This window comes from Zosterops lateralis (genome assembly GCF_965231275.1).
Source record: "Zosterops lateralis genome assembly, chromosome: 2".
In the NCBI taxonomy this organism is placed as follows: domain Eukaryota; kingdom Metazoa; phylum Chordata; class Aves; order Passeriformes; family Zosteropidae; genus Zosterops; species Zosterops lateralis.
In genome coordinates this window covers 92,605,972-92,631,183 of record NC_139763.1, presented here as the reverse complement: position 1 = coordinate 92,631,183, position 25,212 = coordinate 92,605,972, and the positions used below count along the sequence as shown (strand labels likewise).

At 45.2% G+C, this 25,212-nt stretch overlaps 1 protein-coding gene across 2 annotated transcripts; it reads left to right on the top strand.

The window, feature by feature from the left end:
* Positions 1 to 207: 207 nt before the first annotated feature.
* Positions 208 to 25,212, top strand: TEX55 (testis expressed 55). 2 transcript variants are annotated; one of them, XM_083855067.1, is made up of 5 exons: positions 208 to 244; positions 20,158 to 20,633; positions 20,911 to 20,973; positions 21,645 to 21,709; positions 22,766 to 25,212. In XM_083855067.1, the coding sequence occupies exons 2-5, from the start codon at positions 20,469 to 20,471 to the stop codon at positions 22,776 to 22,778; spliced, it is 306 nt and encodes a 101-aa protein (XP_083711193.1). In that variant the 5' UTR covers positions 208 to 244; positions 20,158 to 20,468; the 3' UTR covers positions 22,779 to 25,212. The 2 variants fall into 2 exon arrangements, with proteins under 2 accessions (XP_083711193.1, XP_083711192.1); XM_083855066.1 differs by lacking the exon at positions 208 to 244 and adding an exon at positions 19,211 to 19,331.

The window sequence follows — 25,212 nt, the reverse complement described above, 5'->3', positions numbered from 1 at the left end:
GGACTTTCTTAATTGAGTAGCCCTTGTAAATTAATAACATTGAAGTAAATGTGCAAAGACTGCTGACTTTCTAAAAGATGTCTAATAAGGTCCAGGTTTACTAAAGTGCCTAAAGGAGCAGGTCCCCAAACCTTTTTGTAATTTGTTGAGACACTAATGATAGTTAACTTCTGGTGGTTTATTCAAGAACATGAGTATGAGGACAGCAGAACCATCAGTAAGTCTTCCCTCCAGACACAGCCAGGTACCAATCCTTCCATTCCTACTATCTGCAGTCCTACAGGAAAGAGTGTCTGTGTGTGTGTGGGTGGAGGGGGGGGGTGTCTCTCCTTCCTTCATGTGGGTCCAGTAAAAACCATCCTTGGAGCACCTTTCAGAGCCAAAGTAAAAAGCCCCCAGGGGTATTTTTGTGTACCACTGCTCCTGCCTGAGGGCTTCGTATCTCACATCCTCCCATCCTGAGCAAAACCTGTTTAATAGTTTAGTCCCAGTAGCTAAAACATGAAAAAATACTTTGTTTCCATTCCTCTTGCGCTCTTTGTTTTGCTTTCTCCCGTTCTAGACATTAACAGCTTGGTTTCCCTGAGAAGCTGTGATTGGGTGAATAATGCAGACTGAACACTTAGTTTTTATTTCTTTGAATGAACTTTGTCTTTCTGTTCATGGACACTGATAGCAGTTCCTGCTGCTGCATTGACTACTTGAATGTATTAGGTCACCCACACTGTATTTATTTTGACTTTAGTGGCTGTGAATATTCACATGTCCTCAGTCATGTTGATCAGAGCTTGCCTACCCATAAAATTGTGCTGGTGTAATACGCATTTAGTTGAAGCCCCTCCTGACTTCACTTGTACTCTACAGGATTGAGAAAAGCTTATGATGATCCAAGTTAAGTCTGTAAGGAAATTATGAATTAAAAAGCAGATGTAAAACACTTTCAGACTAACATGAGAGAGCTCAGGGAGAGGATTGTGATGCTTTAACTAAAACAGGGTAAGGCTGTGAGTGAGAAAGGCCTCAGGCAATGAAGAGGTGCCTTCCCTCAGGTTCAGCCATGCAAGTGGAAGAGCAGATGTACCTCAGTGTCCTCTTCCTGCCTCTGCAGGGATGGAGCTCACACAGCACTGCTGGGAGGACAGTCCACAGGAACCTCCCAAATCCAAGCTATGGATTCAACACATTAATTGAAGCCATCAGAATAGGTGATGTGAGCTATGCTTGAAGATTATGCACAACTTGGATGAGGGAGGGAAACTTGAACAGCTTGCCCAGCAGATTGTGCAGGGCTGGCAACTTCCAACAGGGCAGCAGTGCCAGTGAGTTGGGACAGCCATCCTTTCAGCACCATGGGGCCCTTGTGTGCTTGCGTTAAAACGAATTAAACTGGCTGTCCCTTTCTAAGTTGTGGGGCAGTTTTGGTCAGTGAAATACACGTGATTTCTGGAAAAAAATACCAGAGCAGACCTCATGTGTACATCTCCCTCAGCATGAGACAGCCCCAGCTCAGGCAGTGGCCTAATACATGGCAGAGACCCAGGCAGAAGTGAATTCCCACCTCATGTAGCCTGACCACCACCATGCAAACACACAGGGCTATGAGGCTGCTTCCTCAAGCTCACACTTTCTCAAGCTCTCCCAAAAAGGAAAGGGATGCTAGGACCCATGGAGCAGTGATGCCTACTGGGTTCTGGTCTCTTATAAATTCACTGGAAACGCACCACCCAGAGGGCAGGCAGATCTGCTGTTACCGCAGACAGCAAGTATGTGCAGCCTGGCAACACTCAGTCCAGCCATCTCTAGAATTCTAGACTAGGACCTCTTGAAGGTAGTATAGTGAAGGGAAAATGGATGGACATGGAGTCAGTCCCCAAATCCCACTCCCTTTGCCCTTTTACACCTTGGATATGTGCAGTAAGCTTCAGATCAAGTATAAAGTGAAAGAGAAGGGCTTGTTTCCAAAAACCAAGTCTTCTATAGCTCGACAGAACATCCCTCTTTTCCCTGACCACGAGAGAGAGAGAATAAGCAATGCTGTGACCTTTTGAGGAGTATGGAGTAGGATGGGGATGAGGAACAATGCACAAGATCATGGCCCTGTTCTTTCAGGGGTCAGTTGAGCTTTGGTGGACACACAGCAACCACAAGGCACTGATTACTGCAGATCAGAAGGGCTGTGACTGGCCAACAGTAGCCCAGCTTTCCTTTGCACAAATAGGTAATAGTGGGCAAAAGACTGTGACTGTCTTGCTGCCTCCTATAACCTCCTGGCCTGGGTAACCCTTGCCTAGACCAACCCCTGAGCTTGGAGCTTGCTGGTGCAATGCAAAGAAGCTGACAGTGCCATCACAGCTACCAAAACATCTGCTGCAGGCAGCCCTTTGTCCGTTAAGGAGTGGAATGACCCTCACAAAACTATCCTTCTTTTTACTCCTCTCTGTTCTCCTCTTTGAGTCCCTGGTCTCTTCTCTGCTTCTTGGTGCAGCACAGCTCATGATCCACTCCCTGGGGGAGTCCCAGAGGAGTGCTCCTGCACCGAGCCCAGCACAGAAATCACGAGTGAGATCTTCAACACTGCAACAGAATGCGCAATCTGTGTGTTCAAAACAGGAGAAAAATATCCCTTTTATCCTACCAGAAGCCAAACTTACTTCTGAGCTTCTCAAGTTAGAGATACCATGCCATGCCAAGGCCTTGTTCTTAACATTTAAATATGAGTAACATGCCCTTGGCAAGTAAGTACCTGTCTGGTAGAACAAAGATTTTTTTTTTTTGCCAATCATCAAGCAGAGGTGAAATTTTACTTGCATGCATCCCCAAGACAGCACAAAAAAAGCTCCTTAACTGTGGGCCATATTTAAGTGTTAAAGCCAGTTTTCTGCAAGTGCTACTCTATTCCAGGTTTGTGGCATCTGCAGACTTACAAACTAATGCGCCACAGGAGAGCACAGAGGAGAAAATGTTCATATAGGGGAAATACACACTCACAACACATCCACATTGTGCAGCTGCACTGTGTATTATTAGACTGGCTTCTCATTTTATTAAATCAGATCACTGCAGAAAGGAAAGAGCTCAGATGTGATGGTCTAATGAAACATCAAAATATGAAGGTTATTTGCTCTAAGGAAAAAGCATGAAAGCTGCTGATAAATCCCACAAAATTGATTGGTATATGAAAACATTCAAGTAAATAGATATAAAGGTGAAGGAAACAGTGAGAAACAGCTGCTAAATGTGCTCATAGATAGAATAAAAGAAGATAAAGAAGCAACTCTGTAGTGTTTGTCTCCTCCCTGAGGAGCTCAACAAAACCCCAGAGCTCCTCAAAGCCTTATGCTTCAGGTAACCAGGACCCTAACCCAAACCAAATCCCAGGGCTGTCCTAGTTCTCACAGAAGCCCTGCCATGCCGTTTGCTGCTCGTTAGATCCTCTGCTTGGCTTGTTTGAGAAACAGGTCCTTGCTGTCCTTTTGCTGGATCTTGGTGCAAGGCGACTGTGGCAAGACCAGGTGACACAGGCCACCCCCTTCTGCTCACAGCCATCCAGTCCCCTACAGCCCCTGCCAGGAAAGAAAATCAAATTTATCCAGGAAAGTGAGGCACCACGCTTCCCCAGTTTTCATGCTACCAGCTGGTCTAATTTCTCTTGACGTTTCTTCCGTAACAGCAACTGCAATGTGTCAGGATTAATTAAGCCAAGCAGTGGGCAAATCTCAAAGGAGAACACACATCTGCCATGACCTACCCCCACCTAAAAGCCAAGGAGTCTTTCCTGCCATGGGGATGGAAGGTAAAAGGGAGAAGGAAGCAGGAATGTTGAGGTATCGTCCAGTTGAAGAAACACAATGAGCAGCCCTGAACTGCCAGGGTTCAGATGAACACCAGCACAGCTACAGCACTCCAGCTCAGAGCAAGCACCCTGGGCCTTGTTATTAAGTCATTCAGATAGACCCCAGCAGATTTTGCAAAGTGTGCATGAGAGGTCTGGCGTGCAAATAATGCTATTTCTCCCCAAATGTGTACATGCGGCAGACTTTGTTGGAAGATTGCCAATGAGAGGGTCAGAGATCAGTGTGTGTGTCTGTGGCCTGGAGACAGGGCTGACCTCCCATTCACAGCCCAAATGGTGGCCTAGCAGTGAGGAGCACAGCTATGCTTCCCAGTTTCAGGCTGGGAAGGAAAATGGATTCCCAGTATAACTAAAAACCAACACATCTGGTAACAACAACATGAGACATTAAGCGCACACCAGCTGCTTTTCGTGAAGTCAGCTCTCCCTTCCTGGCTGTAGCCAGGAGAAGGGTTTGCACCAGAGCATGTGCAGCAGTAAAGGGTGCTCCTACCTCAGATAGGTGCAATAGTAAAGCTGTGGCACAATATGCAGCCATTTCCCTGGGGCACCTTTTCCAGCTGGAAGGAGAGACATGGATCAGCCCCTCAGCTTAGTGGGTCTCAGTGGCAGTCATCTTGGCTACTAACAAGAGAAGGTGACAATTGGAAATGCTGGGATGTTCTCACTTCCCCTTCTTTTTAGTTGCTTCTTTCAGTTTCAGCCCTGCTGACACACCTTTCATGCTTCCAGTAGTCAAATGAGAGGCCCTAGCTAGTCTCCTCTGTTCTTTCAGCACTAATTCCACAAGCTGAGCTCTGTCATTTTCATCAAGTGGTAGGTGTCTCAGTAATAAGAGACATTCCCACAATTACCATAATGTTTTCAGGCAGGAAAGGTATATTTTAGTTATAAAAAGAATCTGTCACAGTAACTGGCACTACACGTAAGATAGAGATGTCATAACATCCTGTATCGACATAATTACCTAAATATTAGTGTTGGTTGATTATCAAAAATCCCAATCCATGAATCAGCCTTCTGCTCAACTCATTCTGTGTGATGTTGTATATCAGTGTATGGATAACTGCGGAAATACTGCGCTGAATGTCTTCTAATTTTAGCAAAGATTTACATTTGTCCAAAAGACTTTAATGACAGTATATTTATTATCATGGTCTTAAAATTAATCTTCTCATCAGAGACCACCAAGAGAGATTGCTGCATAACCAAGGAAGCCAACTACAGATAGAACAATGAAGAATGCATTGTACAACCTGAAACTTATTAGTTAAAATTTATTAATAACTTTCATGAAAATCTACCAGCAGAAAAACAGGATTGAGACACAATTCATGCACAGAAAAAGATTGTTATATAAGCACTGCACCACTGAGCCCACTTTACTAGGTAGTAATACCAGAACAACAATCTCTAAGCTGTGTTGTATAGATGTTACAATGCAGGGTGTAAAGGGTTTGACCTTATTTGATATACTCTGGATTCTTCAAGTGCTAAGACAGAGTCTCAGATGAGATGCTCAGCCATATTTCTGCTCCTTTTCTGTCAAAATAAGGATAACTATTTGGCAGAAGATACACCAATCAAGCCAGCATGGGTACAGAAAAAGATGGGGTTTTTTCTATACATGCTGTTCTTGCAAACATCCAAAGCTGTGGATTCTCTCTCTGACACCCTCTTGATGTATATTGGCCCATGCATTATGAATACAGATATTATAATGGTGTATACAACCCATTCCAGTAAATCTCTCATGCTCAGACATCCCTAGATATACCTGGACTGCAAAATTCAAGCCCGGCTCCAAATCTAAGTCCTTCCTTGCCCCACCACTGATGAAGAGCTCCATGTCTGTCAGGGTTCATAATGAAGAGGCACTATATCTCCAGAGACATGGCATACAATTCTCAAGGTCAATGTTTGTCCTTAGGCATACTCCATCTGCATCCACACCCCACAGCTTATTGCAGTTTAAGCCTGTCCACATGGTAAGTGGTTTTCTAATACCAGCCATAATTTTGCACCCAGTTGGCATGTGGAAGGCTATATTAAGCCCAGACGATTAATGCTGTCTTTGCTGAGAAGCAAGAAAATAGTCTCTGTGCTATTATACTTTGTCAGCTTTCCCAAACACTTCAGGCAACTAATTCTGAGGATTTTTTGACTGAATTGACGTAAAATACATCCTTCCCCTCCAGTTGCTTTTTAGATACTTTAGGTTAATTTTATACTGCAATCTCAGAGGTCATTGGCAAGAGCATGTTCTGCTACCCACCGGGCACTTGAGGAAATTTATGAAGACAGTGAGGTCCCATTCCTTCTGGTCATCCTTGGTGGGTTTACATGCCAGCATAATGTGTATGAACATCAAATTGCTCTTTGTCATGAGAAGCTCCCTGGATCTGTCCACAGGGAGATGTTTTGGAGCAGATATAGTGGTCATTGCCTTCAATAGACACAGGAAGAAAATATGGTCATCAGTAGATGTGAAACTGGAGAGAGGCCACTTGGAAAGAACTAAGAAAACCATTGGAAATCCATCAGAGCAAAGTCAGGAAAAGAAGTCATTTATAAGATAGACAGCGTGGGCAAAAGGTTTCAGAGCAAGACATTTATATATACATTTACACATTCTTGACTTCTGGGATTGAATGTTTTGTGAAAATACCCTTCAGAAGACATTCCAACTCAAGACTCAGTTTCCAAATACTTTCTACATCCTTACGGGGTGAAATAAGGTGGAAGGACTGGTCTTAAACACTAAACTGATACTATTCCCAGGGAACTGGAGATTATTCTTTGGCAACCACCTTTTCCAGCTGCTTGCTTTTGTTACTGACTGACACGGTGCACACCAAGGTGAGTTTGCAGCTCAGGAGTGAGAGCTGTGTGTACTCACAGCCATGTGAGTGTGAGATGTGGCTGTCTGGATTGTGGGTACCTGCATGTGAACTTGGGGTCCAATGTCTGCATAGAGTCAACAGAAAAGGAGTCAATGCAGGCTGCAGACTCTGGAGAGCCATTCAACCCTTCAGTTGTGTCTAACAAGAGCAGCACAACTCTACAATGCACCACCTGCATTGACTGGATCTCTGCTGATCTCTGCTGAGATGTGTCACAGCTTTCCACATACCCACACTTAAGAAATGCAGTTGGTGGTAAATCTTGCTGGCAGTAAGAAGTTTCAGAAATCCACTCATTGCCAGACTCTAAGGTGAAACATACTTCAGTCACTGCATATCCAGTAGGCCTTGCCTCGTGTTCTGCTTTTGTTGTGTTCTGATTTTTTCATAGCTTGCTCTAGCATTAGGTATCTGCCTTCAAAGTGTCAACTGCACAACCAACATGCCCTGATATCAAATATGTTGGTTATTCTTTTGCAGACTCAGATTGCTTTATAACATCATAATCAGCGAGGCTTTAATTTCTCTGACTCATGTCATCCAGGTAATGGGGCTTCAGCAATTTTGAACAAAAACCAGTCTGAGGGCAATCAATCAGACCATTGATTTCTATGCACAGAATGAGATGTTGCTCAACTGCAACATTTTGACATCCACTAAGTAGGAGATGCAGTGGTATGGATGTGAGAATTGAATGTTTAAACTCCTCACTGCAGATAAATTGTCTCAGCAGCATTTCCCCTGTCCACAGAGTTGCCATCTCTTAACCAATAAGCACTGTCTGTATGGACACTGCATTTTGCTGGCTGCCTTCCCAGGAGATTTGTGAATAGGTAGTTCCAACGGTGCAAGCTCCTCACTTGGAACAGAGAGAGTGTTGATGAAAGCTGCTTTCAAATCAGTTCAATCCCTCTTGGATCAAATGACATTTGGGAAACAGAAGACCTTCTGTTACATTAGACAGAACAAAGTTATCTGTTTTACTGTGGTTTACGATGTCAGCGCAGTCATGTGCAGAACACAACCAACAAAACCTCTGCTGTTGTGCACCACCATTTCAACAGGAATACTAGAATCTGTGTTAGTTCCTTGGCACGTGACCTTCAAAAAGGCCAGTGAATAGGGGGTTTAAAGCTCATCTCTCTGCATCTGCTCCAAAGTTGTTGTTTTTTGTTAAGGAGAGACCTAGCAGCATACTTTCTACAGCATCCAAATGACTAAATTTTCCAGTACCGGACAATGTAATCTCTGATTCGGCTGAGTTGCCCATGCAGAAAACAAGAAAAGAGCAGTAAAGATATCATTCTCTTGCTATCCAAGATATCCTAACGTCAGAAGTGATCATGTACTCAGTCTTTCTCTTTCCTGACAAATTTTGAACTGCAAAAGAAGTCCAGGGATCCATCTCCACTCTTGTTGGATCTTCTCAGCTCAAGAGCTCAAAAGCTCCTGGGAGATCAAGTATTTCATGCCTGAAGACTATTGCCTTCACCAATCTCATAAATAACAGAATAGGAACTTCAATAAGATAGACTGCATCTTTTTCTTCAGGCAGAAAATCACAGAGTTCCATGATTTCTACAAATGCAGAGTAGCCATTTGCCTCATAAGACAGATGAACATTATGGACATCTTTTCTCACATGTTGTTGGAAAGCTGAAAGGGAATCTACTACACAATTGATAGTAAGGCTTTGGCAAAGGAGGAGGAAATACTCTGTCCTCCATATCCTGACTGGAGAGGGCAATATACTGACAAGGTGGATAGTGACAATGAAACACTGGAATAGTTGCCCAGTTGGGGGGCTTGGAGCCTCTACTACACGGATACTTTGGGAAGTGGTTTTACATCTGTCAGGAAGGACACTAGTGAAGCTGTTGCTGTCTTTTGAAGAAGAATCGATTAGCATAACTTCTCAAAATCTATGAAGGCCTACAGTTCAGTAAAAGCTATAGTATCCAGTCAGGATCAAGGCCCCACAGGCAGGCATTGTTAAGCCAGGTCAGACAAGATGGTTGACACTCTAGTAGGAGGCCCCCAGCCCGCACTGCCTTACTTCTGCATTGCAAAACATCTGCTGAAGACAACAGGAATTCAGATACCAAAAAAAAGCAGGATTTGTCCTTGATATTCAAAGAGCAAGAAGCTCCTAGGGTTTGGGCAGAAAAGATCACTCTGTCTCACACAAAGACATTGCAAAACCCTTCACTTGAGTTACTTCATGCCAAATATCTCTGCTCATTCGTGCTGGAGCAGCTAAATTAAGTGTGCTACTTTCAATAAATCCTTCCTGTTGTCAGTGGGTTGCCTTTTACTTATGGCCATTGTCCCTTTTGTTGCTACCAAGGAAAGAAACATAGCAGAGAGCTTTTGTTTAATGAGCCATCACATTTAAACATCATTTGTCCCAGTTGTTTTCCTTTTCTCATCTACCTTTGCTCATTAAACTCCACCCTGCTTGGCTGTTAACAGCATAATCATGGGGAGCAATAGCATCACGAGATTCCTTGTACCAGCGTGATGCTGCTACCCCTGCTGCTTTCCCCCTATTCACCAGCTCTGATGGGGCTGTGCTTGCCTAGCATTACAACCAGGGTAGCAGCAGCCTCAGAGTCAGCTTAGTCCAAAGGCTGAACAGCTGGAACTGCACTTCCCCATATGGAGCAAGGTTTCACATGGATTTTCTTGGTGCTGCCTGTGACGTTCAACTTGTCCTTCTGCACGTCTGCTGCAGCCAGTTGCCAGCCCCTTGCCTCTGCAGAGGGCGTGGGGCAAGGGAAAGGGCTATCAGTCTGCTCTGTACAGATGGCACATCAGCTGTGGCAACACTCACTGGGGACAGGGACAAAAAAAGTGAGGTAGAGGAGTGGCATTTGTGCCCCTCGGCAGAGATGCTGCAGGAGATTCTCCAGCATAAAGGTTCTCCTCTGCTTCTTTCCCTATCCAGGAACTTCAGCAATCCTAACCCAGGCAACTTAAACCAAGCAAGCAGGGGAAGCAGCATCCCCACTAACAGGGCAAGGCTTTGGGATAAGGGAGCTACTTGCTCCAGTCATTTTTTGACTGCAGAGATCTTAGCCAGAGCTAGAGTGAGCAAAGATAAATGTCATTTCCACCATTCTAATCTTCATGGGCATGCTCAAATAAGAGCCAAAAAAATTACTTTTGCATCCCTGAACCTCTTGCTTAGTCAATTTTGGGGAGGAAGGGTATACCCATTGCCTTGTTTTACCATGAAGAACTACAAGAAACTCAGATTCAGAGTCTGTTATTTACCTCTGTGGCTTACGCTGCTGTCTCTTCTCAGCTGTCCAGCACAGGAACATTCAGATCCTGATGGATGGTACTTGGTACCTCTGAGAGCAATGCTAGGACCAGAAAGCTGCAGCAGTACCCTGCAGTACCTGCTGCTCATCACGTTACCTGCATGAAGGAACACTTGATGAGTGTAGCCTGCAACTCACAGCAGCCAAGTCCAGGAGCCACTGGTGGGAGATGCCAACTGTGGAGCTGTCACTCTTCCGGCTCATGGGCAAATAGCTGAGTCTGGAATAGCCATGAGTGGGATAGTGACCCCCACAGTGCTAACTTGGGCCTTGTTAACCCTTTGAGGAAGTTCTCAAAGAAAGTGGCCATGTTCTTCCATCTGCACCACCATTAGCTGGCTCTGTTACATTTCTCATCTATACCAGACAGATTGAGGGTTTGAATGGGATCTCATCAGAGGATAAATCAAAGACTCAAAGTTCATTAAAACAGGGAAGACTGGACACAAGGAAGACATTTCTAAGAATGTATTGTAGAATCAAATCCCTGCAGAGATGGTCAAATTTGAATATTCTTCCCTGACCATTAGGAATACTCAGTAGGCAGTGTAACCTCCCACCAGTGGGAAGGTTAACACCAACCTCAAATAAAGTCCACATGCCACTTTTCCAGTCACTCAACCTTCCTTTAAGCTGAAGGCATCCAGGACAGAAAACATTCACACACTTGGATGGGCATATTCCCATTCTGTACTAAGCCACTGTGTGCAAGCAACTCTGCCTTGACTCCTGGGTCACCTTGAGCCCCTTTTCTTGGGCTGAATTGGCCATTACAACCACCAGACTCACAAGAAAAAGTATTCCTATGGCAGAATGAGGAACCAAGAGGCAGAACTTTTCTAACGGTAGCAGTTGTGCTTCTCTGTCAGCACTCAAACCAAGTCACATATACATGCACACATGGACCTGGGTCCATCTTTCTCAATTAGACAGGCTGTGGCAACTTTCTGCAGACAACCCAGCCTCAGCAAGTCAGAGCTGAACATCTACTTCTCCAAGGCTTAACCCAGTGAGCACTGTGAGAAGGGCTCAACCTCTTTCATAGTGTAACACCACTCTAGACTTACAGGGGGGCAGAACTCCTCCATACTCACTTGATGTTCCTGATCTTCATCTCCCATTTTTTCACCCACCCAGATTGGAAAAAACTCTTCCAGCCTTGTTAATTATTCTTTGTACTGTTCCCTCTCAGGAAAAAATGGCACTTTCATAGCATCATGTCCAACACTGGCACAGCACAGCCAATTCCTCTTTTATGAAGGGTTTGATGCAGAGCCAGTGAAGTCTCTCTTGCTCCTCTTTGATTCTTGTTGTCCAGACCCAACTTGTTATTTATTATTATTATCAAGCTAAGCTCTTTATTGAGCAATACTCTCAATTTTGTCAGTGCAGGGAAATTTTTACCAGTATAAACTAGGTTATGAGATTCAAAACTAAGTAGTTTTACTAGTGAATATATGGGTAGAAACTCCTTCACCCCTTTGTTTTAGTGATGTTTTGGAAGAGGCTTAAATTAAACCAAAAAGTCATTTATTCTAAAAGAATGCCTGCAGGGGACATAAACCAATAGTGCCTTAATTATGCCTGTATGCTCATTTTGATTGCTTTAATGTTTCTAATTACAGTGTTAACACTTCTCCCATTTGACAAGCGGGGAAGACAATTTGGCTCAACCAAGGAAGCTGGAGCATGGGTTATGGGAGATGTACATCACCTTCCGGAATGGCTTGCTCCTGCCAGCTTGGAAAGAAAGGATGCTCTCATTGGCATTCTGTTATTTCAGCTTGTTTCTTCCGCTGGGGCACTGATGGGGCAGCATTTTCAATGACAATGTGGTGGCAATGAAAATGCTGCTATTGCCACTTTTGGCAAGAAAACCTTGTGGACATGTGCAGAACCAGAGAAAACAAATTAGAAAGAAACGGCAAAGAATGATCTCTGCTTTCCTTGTGGGAGAAGACAAGAGTCAGTGTGTTCATCCAAACTTCTACACAGGCAGAAGGCCTCGAGCCATTTATTCCTGTGCTTAATTACTGTACCATTAGTAAAGGCTTCTTAATGTCTAACGAGATCTTCCTTCTGTTTAAGCCAATTACATATTGTCCTATCCCTCTGGAGACACAGCACTGATTATTACTTTAAAGCATGTTAAGGCCAATACAAATTTAACAGCAAAGGCTGGATTGTGAGTGAGGTATCTCAAGATGATAGTTACACATATTTGGATGAAAGCCATGGCCTGGACAATTTTAAGGGGTCTCCATAAACAGTATATGAGTGTTAAAAAACTTCACTACTGAAAATTTTAATCCAATTTGTTTAGATGGAAGAAAAGGATGGGAGCTTTTAACTATTGCCTGCAAAAACATGCTTCTCTTGCATCCAGAAGAATGTTAATTCAGATGCCTTAATAACATAATCCGAACTATAATTTAATTGGTAAGCTACAGATGATATTTATATCACAGTAAATTTAATCAAGGTATTGAATGCAGGAAGGGCTTCTAGTCTCTCAGCTCTAAGATGGCAGTGCCCAAGGTTTAGACATATCCTCACAGTCGGACAAGGTTTTTGTCACCATGTTATTATTCATTGTTGAGCCAAGACAGCCCATATAAAACAGCAACAAGGACAAGAGAAAGAAAAAAAACCCACAGAAGTCAACAGAGTAACTTGCTTCAGATAAGTGTATCACTCTCTTTAATCAGTTCCACCCCATTTTCAGTCTCAGATTTAGCCCCTGAGTGTGCTCAGGGCCAAAAATAAACCTTTTTATTTCCCTCTGAAAACACTGAACCTTTAAAGGTAAGTGGGCCAATTCCTCTGAAGTCAGCACTCCTTTCCTGGTTCATTCTCTAATGCCCTCTTTGATCATATCCCAAGAAAGTTGCCAGTATCCATCCTGCCCCCTTCCACCCCAGATCCTAGAAGATCACCAGTTTGCAGCATCTGGCTCCCCCTGCTCCCAGGAGTGCACATCTGGTCTGATTTCTGTAGGCACCAAGACTGCTCCAGGAACAGTGGTCATTCAGAGCCAGGTGGAGCATGCACTTCTCCAATCCCTGCATATTAGAACATTCATGAAAGTTTAGGTAAATTACCAAAGATGTGAAATGAGTGCAGGTGAAAGCATGTTAAGCCCTGCATGGATATTTGGAGATAAAGTGACCTTTCCTTTGCTTTTGTTTAATTGTCACCATTGTGAACCATGGCCATTTCCCTTCTATCAGAGCCCCCACACAGAGGTTAAGTGTGCTTCAACTTCTGCACTTTACCTCACACCTCACACTAATTTGTCTGAACTCCCCATGTAAACAAGCCCTCAGAGGACTGGTTTCTTCCTCTCTCATGTGATGGTTTGCTTTGTCACAAAGTGAAATGCATTGGTGGAAACCATTCGCAGTGAATTTTCCCTCAGCTGTGCCTGCAGTGACATCTTTGTTTTGAATTGCTGCAAAACTTTTCCCTATGCCTAAGCTTATCTGGCTTTTTCCTCTTTCACACATCTATATTGAAGCAGCTTATAATTAGTAAAGCAGCATCCCTCTACCAGGCAGAGAGGGAACTGCTGGCCTGGTCTACAGGTGAGGTATAGACATGATCTAGGGAGATTAACTGCTGGGCTAAGGATCACACAGGCTGTCTACACCTGAGCACAGAAATCATCTAAACCCAGACCTCTTCTGCCCCTGGAAAAATTTTTTTCCATCTTTCAGTGGATTTTTCCTTATTAGAAGTAGTCAATGAGCTTCTTCTAACCTCAGAATCATATCAGTTTTGTGGGAAAGAAAAAACACAAGAATTACTGCCATCTGCATGACTACCATCAAGGGACAAATCTTTCCCTCTCCCTTGTATTCCATCCTCCCTTTTTACTTAAGAGCAGTAGGAGACCTTCACATTAAGATACTGAACCCATCACAGTTGGAATAGACAAAGTGAAAAGGGAGGTGATGGAGGCTGAGACAATGTATTTTTAGTCATTTCGATGAATTATGGAGATGTGAAGCTGATAATTTATTGAAGAAGGGAAACGGGGGACTCTATGTAAATGTTTTCAGATGAATAATTAATGTGCCTTTCTAGCATCAGGGGGTCTTTAATTAAAGCCTCTGTTAAACAAGGGAAGGCAGACAGGCCTGGCTCCTTGCAGGAGCTAATTGCACCTTTCCCACGTACAGCTACGATTCAGAGACAAAAGTATCATTTGCATCAATAAAGAGGGACAGATCCTACCTAGGGCAAGTGGTGGGAGGCTGTAGGGCCTGGTGAGTGATCCCCAGGGCAAAGGCGGTCTGCATCATATTTAAGATTAGCTTGGCAAACAAGCAAAATAAGGGGGTGTGGGGAAGAGAGGATGAAGAGAGTACTCTGGCTACAAGGCTTTGAAGAATGCAGAAAACCCCTCACAACCATCTGTGGATTACAGCTTCTTCAAGAGCGACCTACTGACAGGGTTATCCAGGGTTAACCAATGTATCACTGTGTGATACATTTGCCTTCCAAAATCCTACTCCATACCATGCCTGCGTCCCTGTCCCAATGCCAGGGATGGGCTCACAGCACAGGGGAGCACAGCAATGAGGCAGTGTTCGCACGATGGAGCAAAAAGGCAAACCAGAGTCTCCCCAGTACCCAGCTGCTGTCCTTACACCCAGTATCCTCCACAGGCACCACTCCCTCAGCTGAACTTCATGTCTGGACCCTTCCTTCCTTCAGGGATTTCACAGCTGATGGAGACAGGATTGGATGAAGACTCACTGTGGACTTCAGCCAGAACACAGCATCCCCTCCCTCTCATGCCATGTGATGGCAAGACCAAACTTAAACCTTCTGCCTTACAAGGACTGGGACTCCCAGAAAGTCTGTGATTATTTTCCAAGGGAATGTATAAAACCATAATTCTTTCAGGAACTACAATGGGACAATTAAGGAATGACAAAACCTGTCCCAGTTAATACTGCTGAGGAGCTTCTAATACAATCCCAAATCTGACTTATTTAAATGCCATGGGAACAGCAGGTAGATTTCCAAACACGGAGCAAAGTCTTGTTTTCCTTGAGAATGGTATCTAAACTAGACACAAATTAATTAGTTTTGACACCTTGGCCAAGAAACTTTATCCCATTTTTTTCATTCATCTTTATCTCCAGTAACATTCCTCGTAGCATTACAAATGAGGGAACAAGAGTCAGCTGAAATTTTATTTTTAACAGAAAAGATTAAATCTAAGGTAGGCTAAACAGGTTCCCAAAGCAAATATTTTCAAACACAGAAGCTAATAACATGTCTCTTTCCTGCATTGCCAAAGACTGGACTGAAGGAGACCTCGAGGGGTTACCTAGTCCGTGCCGGTCATCTATGGAAGAGGTTTGCTTATATCCTGTTGTCCCCACTTTCTGAAGCCATACTTGAGGCACACAAACTTTGAGCAGAAAGACAATTCAGAGAACACCCCTTCAAGAAAGGTCTCACTGATTTCTGCAAACATCTTGGTTTTCAGGAAACCCCGAATCTTCGATATTGAGAGCATGTGTTTTCTGTTTACTCACACCAATGCTCTTGACAGGCCTGACATGCCTGCGAGCTCAGCGAAGGTTTACTGCTGTGCTTTGCGGAGGCAAGCGCTGCCAGAAGGTCTCAGAGGCTGCGGCACTCCGAAGCCCGGAGAGCAGCTACGAGGCTCTGCTGCTCTCTGCTGGGAAATACGGGCAGAGCCCGAGCTGTAGGAAGCGCTGGGGGAAGAGCTGCATTTGCCAGCACACAAACACTCAGAGTCACCTGTACAAGCGCAGACACCTGGGTGCAATCTCCTCATCAACATCGCTGTCAGAAGCACACCCACAACAAAGTTTGCTGTTACAGGAGCAGTCTGGATGCAAATCAGCAGCCCCAGCCATCTCTCTTTCCCTTGCACCCCAGCCCTCTACCTCATGCAGGAGCTGGCTTTCTCCACTCTCTTGCACTAACACCTGCTCTCCTCCCAGACTGTTCTTTTCTCAAAAGCCCTCTGGATCTAGGGCAGAACAATTACCCCACCACTGAGGTAAGGAACCAATGTGCAGGGCAGCCTCATGACCCCCCCAGAGTCACCAGTCAGGACAATAAGGAGCAGAGATATATCTCCAAGGGCCCTAAACCTCTACCTCACAGCCTGGGGTCTTTTTGGACCAATGTCCATGACCTAAAGCTGCTGTTTGTTCACCAGAGCTCAGGAAGGCTTTAACTATGTCTGGCTGCAACTGTGCAAAACCACAGGTCAGAGAGTTTTGGGGCTGCAGTACATAGAGAACCGCGAGGCCCTGGCTGTGGGTATTGACTGGGTTGCCGCAGCTCATGGATCATGTGGCAGGTGAGCTCCCTGCTCCGGCCACCAACCTCAGCCTGAGGGAAACCCCAGCCTCGGACAGCAAATCCCACACAAAGGAGGGTGACAAATCCCCCAGCCTGGTGCTGACCGGGGCCCTCTATGCCTTTAAGCAATGACATTTAAATTTCCTGATATGTTTCATCCCATGCATCTCATTACGGTTTTCAAGTAGCAGATGAGGTGACCAGAATTTGAGATAGGCATTTTAAGGATTTGGCTATTTTATATGTATATTTACGGCTCAATAAAATAAGAAGAAATATTCAAAGTAAACAGACTGTGGAAAGTGATTTCTTCCAACTCTCCACTGCAGACTTGCAAGAAACCAATCAAAGAGGCTCAAGAGTGGTTTGAGCATAATTTATTAACCCAAAAGGGGCTGCATTGTTAACCAACATTATTTATAGTGAGCAGCTCAACCATCTCTACTGAACAACTGTGCAATACTGCAGGGACAAATGCAGTGAGTTACTACAGAGATAGGACAAAACCAGCAGCAGGTCTTTGTTACAGCTGTTAGAAAAAGCATCCCCAGGAGACAGACACTGAATCTCTAATGGCTATCTTATTTCTCTGACAATTTATTTAAGTTTTAACTTAACAGCAGGAATGATAGCCACAGTAACACAGTGACTCCCAATAAAGGAGTGTATTGCTAATCTGCAGCTGGTGTTTTCTTATTTATTTCAAAGTCTTTAAGTTCCAGACTTAGCATATGGTGCCATATAAATAATGATATAATAATACGTTTTTGCTTTCCATGTGCCTGTGTAAAAAAAAGCCATGTGATTTATCTTACATGAGCATTGTATTTAAGGCATTATTTTGCTCAGAATTTTTAATGCATTTAAAATGCATCTTCTGGGTTTTTTTAATCTGTTCTTTTGAAAGAATAAACAGAGCAGTGATGTTTATTTAATAGAGTCATTCATCTTACTTCCCTGTGCAAAATCCTAGCTTTCCAGACCCAGCAGCCAGATCCCTGCAGTAGGCAGTGGGGTTGGAAATGGAGGTATCTGCTGTTTACCAATGAGGCACAGATGAAAGGAACACATGGGGCTCGAGATTTACCCACAGCGTGACACTATTTGAAGCCAGCAGGCAGCTGAGAGCTGCTTAGTCCCGTCCAGGAGAGGATAGAGAGGAGAAACCCATGGGAGAAGTCCTGCAGGGAGTCATGCTGTGGAGAACACAGCACTGGGATGGCTCAGCACACAACCACCCTAACACACAACTGATATCAAGATGCCTCCATCAGATAAAACTGTATCAGCAGTTGCAAAAAGCCGGCAGTCCCACGCTGTCTGGAACCATCGCCGTGACACAGAGAAATGGGAGATGCAAGAAGTGCATCCCATGAGTGCAAACAGCAGTGCACCAGTGCAAGATGATCTGGGTGGTCAGCGTGGCTGAGGATAGGGACAGCACTGTCATGAACTTGGTACTAGAGCAGTGAGGCAGCTGTTTCCCTTAAAGGGCCAATGGGATAACCTGAAAAACACACACAAAGTGAACTGCTCTGAATGGAAGTGACATCTGTAAGTTTAGAACAGCTTTTGAAGTCCTGCATCTCCCCTCCCCTCATCCCCATAAGCCCCCATGGCAGTTTCAGCCAGTTGTTTCAAACCCAGCTCTTGTCAGACTGGAGCATGAACCAGAATATGTCAGAAGCTGGTTACTGTGGTAACCCAGCACAGCTTTTATCTTTATCCTTTCATCTCCTCTTTGGGGAAAACTGGCAGTCTGTTTATTTGCTTTTTCTGACGAAGTTCATCACGCAGAACACCAGCTGTCTGGATCTGTGTAAAACTGAGGACAGGAGAAAGTACCTCTCACATCAATGTACACAGAAATATTTCTCTCGGCTCTCTACTACTCTACCTCTTGCTTTCCTGCTTCCCTGTACGAGCTATTTGACATGTCCTTTTCCAGGACCAAGACCAGAACTAGAACCAAGACCAGAACCAGAGCCAGAGCCAGGACCAGGGCCAGCGCCAGGCACCACCACCAGTGACATTCCTGGCCTGTATCAGGAACTGTGTGAGCAGCAGGGCCAGGGCAGTGATTGTCCCCCTGTATTCAGCACTGGGGAAACCACACCTCAAATCCTGTCTCTTCTGAATGGAGCCCACTTCTGGGCCCCTTCACTACGAGCCATTGAGGCGCTGGAGTGAGTCCAGAGAAGGGCAGTGGAGCTGGTGAAGGGCTTGGAGCACAGGTCCTACAAGGAGCAGCTGAGGGAGCTGGGAGATGCTTGGCCTGGAGGAAAGGAAGCTCAGGGAGGACTTTATCACTCTCTACAACTGGCTGTAAACAGATTATAGTCAGGTGGGGGGTGGTCTCTTCTGCCAGACAACCAGCGATAGGACAAGAGGACACAGTCTTAAGCTGCACCAGGAGAATTTTAGGTTGGACATCAGGAAGAATTTCTTCACAGAAAACGTGATTAGACACTGGAGCAGGGTGCCCGGGGAGATGGTGGAGTCACCGTCCCTAGACATGTTCAAGCAAAGGCTGGACACGGCACGTACTGCCACGGTCCAGCTGCCCTGGCGGCGCTCGGTTACGGAGGAGACTCGTTACCCTCAGAGGTTTTTCCCTCCGGTTAACTCCGGGACTGCCCCGCCCTGCCCTGCCCTGCCCTGCCCCGCCCCGCCCCGCCCACCGCCCTCACCCAAGATGGCCGCGCGGCCCTCAGCGCCCGCGTGACGCCAACGGCACCGCGTGCTGGGGCACGTGACAGCGGTAACCCCGGCAACCGCCGCCGCTTCCCGCGCCCACCCCACCTCCCCCGGCTACGGCGAGCGGCGAGCGGCAGAAAGAGGCGGCGCCGGCGGGGGGCGAAGCGCCCCCTGCCTTCCCTGCGGAGCCGGGGGCAGGTGAGGGAGAGCCCCGGCCGGGAAACGCTCCCTCCGCTTTCCTGGCTGCACCGCCCCGCCTCGCCTCGCCCCCGAGCCGGCCTCCCACCGCCACCGCCTCCCTTCTTCCCGTTGTCAACGACCGTTGTCCCCAGGAACAACACCGTCCTTCCCAGTTCCAGCGGGGTCCTGCTTCCCCTCGGCCCTGCCCCAGCACCCCGCTCCAGGCAACATTGCAGCAACTGGGACTCGGGGTGGGAGGAAGGAAGAAACAGGGCAAAACTGTCGGCACTCAGTCACAGGTGTAGGGGTGGGGGTGTGGTGCATACAGCGCCGTCCACGGGGGGTAGGTGGGTAAAGGCCGCACAAATTCCAGCTGCTGCTGTCAGGGAGCAAACCTGGAGCTGCACCAGGCAGGGAGTGAGGCAGGAGCTGAGGGCAACCACAGGGCAGGCTGTGTGCATGTCAGAAGGCTCACCAAGAGACATGGGCAAGGAAAGGTCATGAGTCAGGTCTGGGATCCATCCAAGGGGCTTCATAGAGACAAAGCTATCTAGAATATACGCTCAGAGTCACCCTAGGAAAACTAGTCAGTAAGTGAGGATCAGGCACAGATACAACTGCTGCAGAGCTCAGACCAGTTCTGAAGGCCTGGACCAGAGCTTAAGTAGAGTTCCTGTGATCGTGCAGAAGGTGCAGGTGGGGCCAGTCACAGAAATAAACTCTATTAGTGCATGCTTTAAGTGTGGCTGCAGCGTATTTGCAGAGGATGGAGTAATGTGCTGTGTCTAGTCTGTGGACGTAGATGTTTAAAATACTCTTGTTCTTTATCTGCTAAATATTGTAGGCAAGGGTGCAATGATCATATAGAATCTGAAGTGGAGGAATCTGCGTACCACCAGCTGCTGAACCACCTGAGGACCACACACACCTATAGTTGAACCCCCACCATCACTGGATGACTTACCTGGTGTGGAAGCACCAGCATCTGCAGCCCAGCCATAAGTAGTGGAATTGCCAGTGTCTGCAGACCAGCTGGCTGTCAAGAAGCCACGACGTTCTGAGCAGGACTTCCTGCTCATTGTGTAGCCTGTATCCAGGGAAAGCTCAGCTGAGATCTGATCACCTGTGGGTGAACCTGCAGGTTTCAAAGTCAAGATGTACACTTCTGAATCCACACAGGATGGCACTAACACCGTTGAGGCTGTGTTGTCAGCAGCAGAGATTACATTTGAATCAGTGGAGAATCCAGAGGCTTTTGGAGACCCCTATCAAGCCGCCATGAATTATGTAGAGGAACATAAAATTCTACAGATATTTCAGGTGATAAATGTATTTCTCATCTCCTTCCAGGGGCTTACGTGAGGAGCTTGTCCTAAAGTTAGCTTGAACCAAATTAATCCCCAGACCCCCCTTGTCCTCTGCTTTCTTAAGCATAGACTTAGGAAAAAGCAGTAGAAAGAGACTCTTGATCTCATCTTTGGTGTCTGAAGAGATTCTTGCTTTTTAAAATGCAGGTGGCATTGGAATAGGAAGTGCAGACACCTGTCTATCCAAGGATCAATAATTCTTTCCTTCTGTCTGTCTGTCTCTGTCTCAGGATATCACAGAAAAACTGCTGTTCCATAAGCCTGATGACCCCTTGGAGTTCATATTGATGGAGGTAGGGTGCCTTGCTAGGGCTCTGTGGGGACAGAGTCATTTTTGCTGAGCACACCAAAATCACATGGTCAGCCCAGGACTGTTTCTCTGACTTTGTGTCTGCTGTCTTGGGAGGAGGAAAAGCACAGGCAGCAGCAGAGTGCCTGGGATGCAAGGGACCATGTGTGCTCTGAGAGGGAGGAAAGGTATGGGAGAGTGGAGGAAGAATGGGGTGAATGTGCCCTGGAATTACCTGAGAGGTGAGGGAAGCCTAAAAACAGAGGTGTCTGTATCTATCCCTTCTCTAGCTGCCCCTATCCCAAACTGGGAGGGAGCACTTTTTCTACCCACACCCCCCTGTTCAAGGGAGCTGTCTCTGCTGATCCTGCAGGGTATTAAAACACAGGTAATTCAAAGTCAGTGAATTGAGACAATAGTTTGGGAGTGAATTAGAAGGGTTGCTTCTTGGGAGAAGGAGGAGGTTAAAGGAAAGAAAGCAGACAGAGGAAAAGAGTGAGTGTCTTTCTTCATTGCCCTCTAGTCAGTCAGGAGAGACACCATCTTTGAGGTTTGCTGCTGGGTTTGTGGTATACTAAGCACAAAACCTCCAGTGGAAGGGCAAGGTCAGTTCTGGGCATCAGTGTGAAAGCAAATAAGCTCCCAAATGACTCTTTTCCTTTTCCTTTTGCCCAGGTGCAGTCTTTGATAGATGCCAGGGAAGCAGAACCGGAGAGACCAGCAGAAGAGAACAAAGATGTGTAGGTGTTTCTAGAAGAGGCCCTGTGCACTCCTTTTGTCCCCTATTGACTTTGCTGTTGTGGTATTGCCACACCATGCCTTCACAGCACCATGTAGTCATTGGCAATAACTTGGAAAAGATCTGCTTGTCTGTCTCTTGCCTGGTTTCTCTGTTTTGTATGTTGTGCTTCCCCTTGGGTTTAAATCCTGCAACCAAGTTTTGGTTTGGAATCACAGAATGAGATCTAAGTGTGCATGGGATCTGCATGCACATATGGCACATATTGAAGAGGCAGGTCTACTGAACTTCTATGCAGATGCATAAATCTCATATTTAGGCCACTCCAGACTCTGCCTTTACGTGCAGAGAAACCTCATAGCTCAGACAATGCAAGGACAAAAGCAAGTAGAGTTAAAAAGCAGTCCTGGACAGCCCACAGCCTTCTATTTTCATGCTGCATTGGTGGCTTACCATGTCTGGTTATGCAGCAGCACCAATGCCTATCTAATACTTTGATAGTTTTGTGTCTGGGCTTTCCCACTTACCCCCAGAGCTCCTCTGATGCAAGAAGCTGTCTCTCTGTCTCTTCCACACACTGGATACAGCTGTTTCACCCTTAATCATCACTACTGTACGCCGACCACTCTGCTCTTTGGGGTTGCCCTGCCTGTATCATTGTAAGTACAGTGTATAACCAGAATAGTAAAGCAACAGTTGCACACACCCTTTATGCTTTCAGAAAACATTGTCACTCAGGAATGTGGGAGGTGAATAAAACCAAACAAACCAAAACCAAGTACTCTGGTAGCCCAGAGGATTAAGAGTCAAGGTACATTTCGCAAACACATAATTTAGACTGTGTTTGATTTTTGAAACACTTGCAATCTTTGTTTTCATACTATCCAAGTGTCTGTTTCTACCCTGTAAAAAAAACTTTTTCCTCTTCTTGTCTCTTGCCTGACAATTATTGAAAATGTGCAACAGAGCATACTGTTATTTTGGCTTAATAGATTGTCTGTGTGCAGTAGATGCCAGAAGGGGTTTTTATGTCACTACAGGCTTTTCTCTTTTTTAGGCAAGTGCTCTAATTTCCTCATGAATGGTGGTGTATTCCCAAACGACTGTCTCTATGGCTATGAAGAGAGCACCATAAAAATTTCCATCTATCTATTTTTAAAAAATAATGTATGATGATTGGGTTGTGTGATTCTACACAGCACAGCTTGGGCGCCAAAAGTCTGGGAATAACAGAGGACAAGTATTTGGCATACAAATTCCATGTGTGAGATGAGTTTCCTTTCCATCTGAGTTTCTCAAAAAGGATCAGTTAACTCATGTGTTTCAAGATTGATGGCAGGTAAGCACCCCTGTCATTCATAGGGCAGGGAGTTTTTCCAAAAACTGTGAACCTAAAGATGGCTCAAGATTCAGATTAAATTTTCATTGGTATTATAAGGGTTTTAATGTGGACTTAGTCATCTAGGTCCCACTGCAGCAGTGAGATGGTTTTGAAATCCCGACTTATCTCCAGCAACTGGAAAAATCTGACACTGAGAATCTGAGATTGATCTGCTTACAAATTCTTGACCAAAAATGTATCAGGCTGAAAAACAATGTATACGTGCCCTGTCCTAATGAATCTCTGGGGAACAGGAAATGTATGGAAGATCAAGATAGTGTTTGAAGCCGTCTCATCTCCATGGTCATTTGTCAGCACATTGTCCTAGGATTTGGAGAAGTTGACATGTCTTTGAATTTTGTTGCAGAACAGGATTAGGGAGCCTTGGGGTAAAGCCTTCACTGTGCATTTCCTGCCTCTGTCATTTGGGTATTGCATTTTGTTCTCTTTTACTTACGAAAAGTTTCTGACCTGTAATACGTTCTCAGACTATAAGTATATGCCTTCAACTTCATGTCAGCATTAAGGGAGTTATGCAAGGGAAGATCCTTAATTCCTCTCTCAGGTAGGTTGAAATGAGCTGGAAAGAAGTCTTCTTACAGGTGACAGATGTTTTGCAAGAGAGGCCATACCCAGTGTTCCTCAGTAATCCCAGGGCCTTAATTTTCCTTTGGTGGCCTGGCTGCCTCATCTCATGCTAACAAAGTTGCTGTGTGGTAGCAAGAAGTCCTCTCCAGTACACGTAAGAGTGAGCCTCTGTCTTGTCTGTTTCTCAAAATAGAGAAACAGTGTTTTCTCTTCTTCCTACTAAGGAGAGATCTTTTGCGTTTGAGAAGCAGTTTTCTAGAAATGAATGAGGCTGTACCCAGAACAAGCTTAGTGGGCCTGGAGCTGGCATGTGTAAATGGCATGAGACTGGGGAAGGCAGTGGGCCAAGGACAATCCTTTAGTGTTCACAGACTCTGGGGCGGGGGAGAGGGGTATATCATCTCTGAGCAAGGACTTTGACCAGAAATCTTGGGGACCTTATCATGAGCTAAGGAGAAATGTCACTTCTTTCACCTCAAGCCTCTCAGATGATTGAACTTAATTTTATGAAAACACAAAAGCATCCTCTGGAATGTTTGCAGATTACAGTGTTTAAAGTAGGGTCACACAGGTGTAATTTTTTTATCTGCTTCAGAATTATTCTGAAAAATACACTCTAGCTCTACAAAAAAATCTACTTCACATTAAGGCACTGCTGTTTGTGTAAAAGCAGGCTTTTTTATGCTGAAGAAAAGAAGAAAAGTTAGATTAAAAAATGGAAACTTTTACTGTAGTCTTAATTCCAGAGTGACTGTCCCTTTTCCACAATTTCTTTCCAAAACCATTGGATCCTTATTTCTTCTTTGTAAGTGGACATTTATCAACATGACATTAAACTGTCATTAAATTTCTCTTCTTGAGTGCTCAGAAGGAATTAGCAGTTCCTCGTGTGTAACCGAAACTATTCCATATAAGTCCTTATAGCACACTAGTCACAGCACATTTGAATGCCCTCCAGAGTGCTAAGCAACGTGACTAACATCTGTTGTTTGCTCTTTCTCCTCTCCACAAGGGAAATGGCTGTGCACTGAAGTGCATTCTTTTAGAAAGGGTGGTTTGGGGTTTTTTTTACCACACCTGTGTATTTCTGTGTACTTCTAATGGATAAGTCCTGAAGTGGAAGGTGTGGAAGTTGGAGATAGTTTGTAGTTCCCAAGGATGATTCCTCTGCAGTTATGAGCTGGGTACTGAGAAAACGCATTATTTTTAAGGAAGAGATTTTTTTGTTCATCCATGGACAGGCACAGAGGTACAACACCCAGTTCATCTGCCAAATGGCATGATCTTATGGTGCCCAGACTGTTTCTGTTGTGAACCTTGTGCTCCTCCAGGGGCAGGACACAGAGGAGCCAATCAGGAGGAAACTGTAAAATAGGTCGCTTGGACCGAAACTTCAGTTTCTTTTTCTGCCATCTCTGTATGGAACTTGAAAAGGCTTAGCTGCCCCAAGCAATACTGAAGTTGCCTGTGTACTGCTTCTAACCAATGGGGAAAAAATGTTGTAACAGCTGATTAAAAATCCTTAGAAAAGTTCA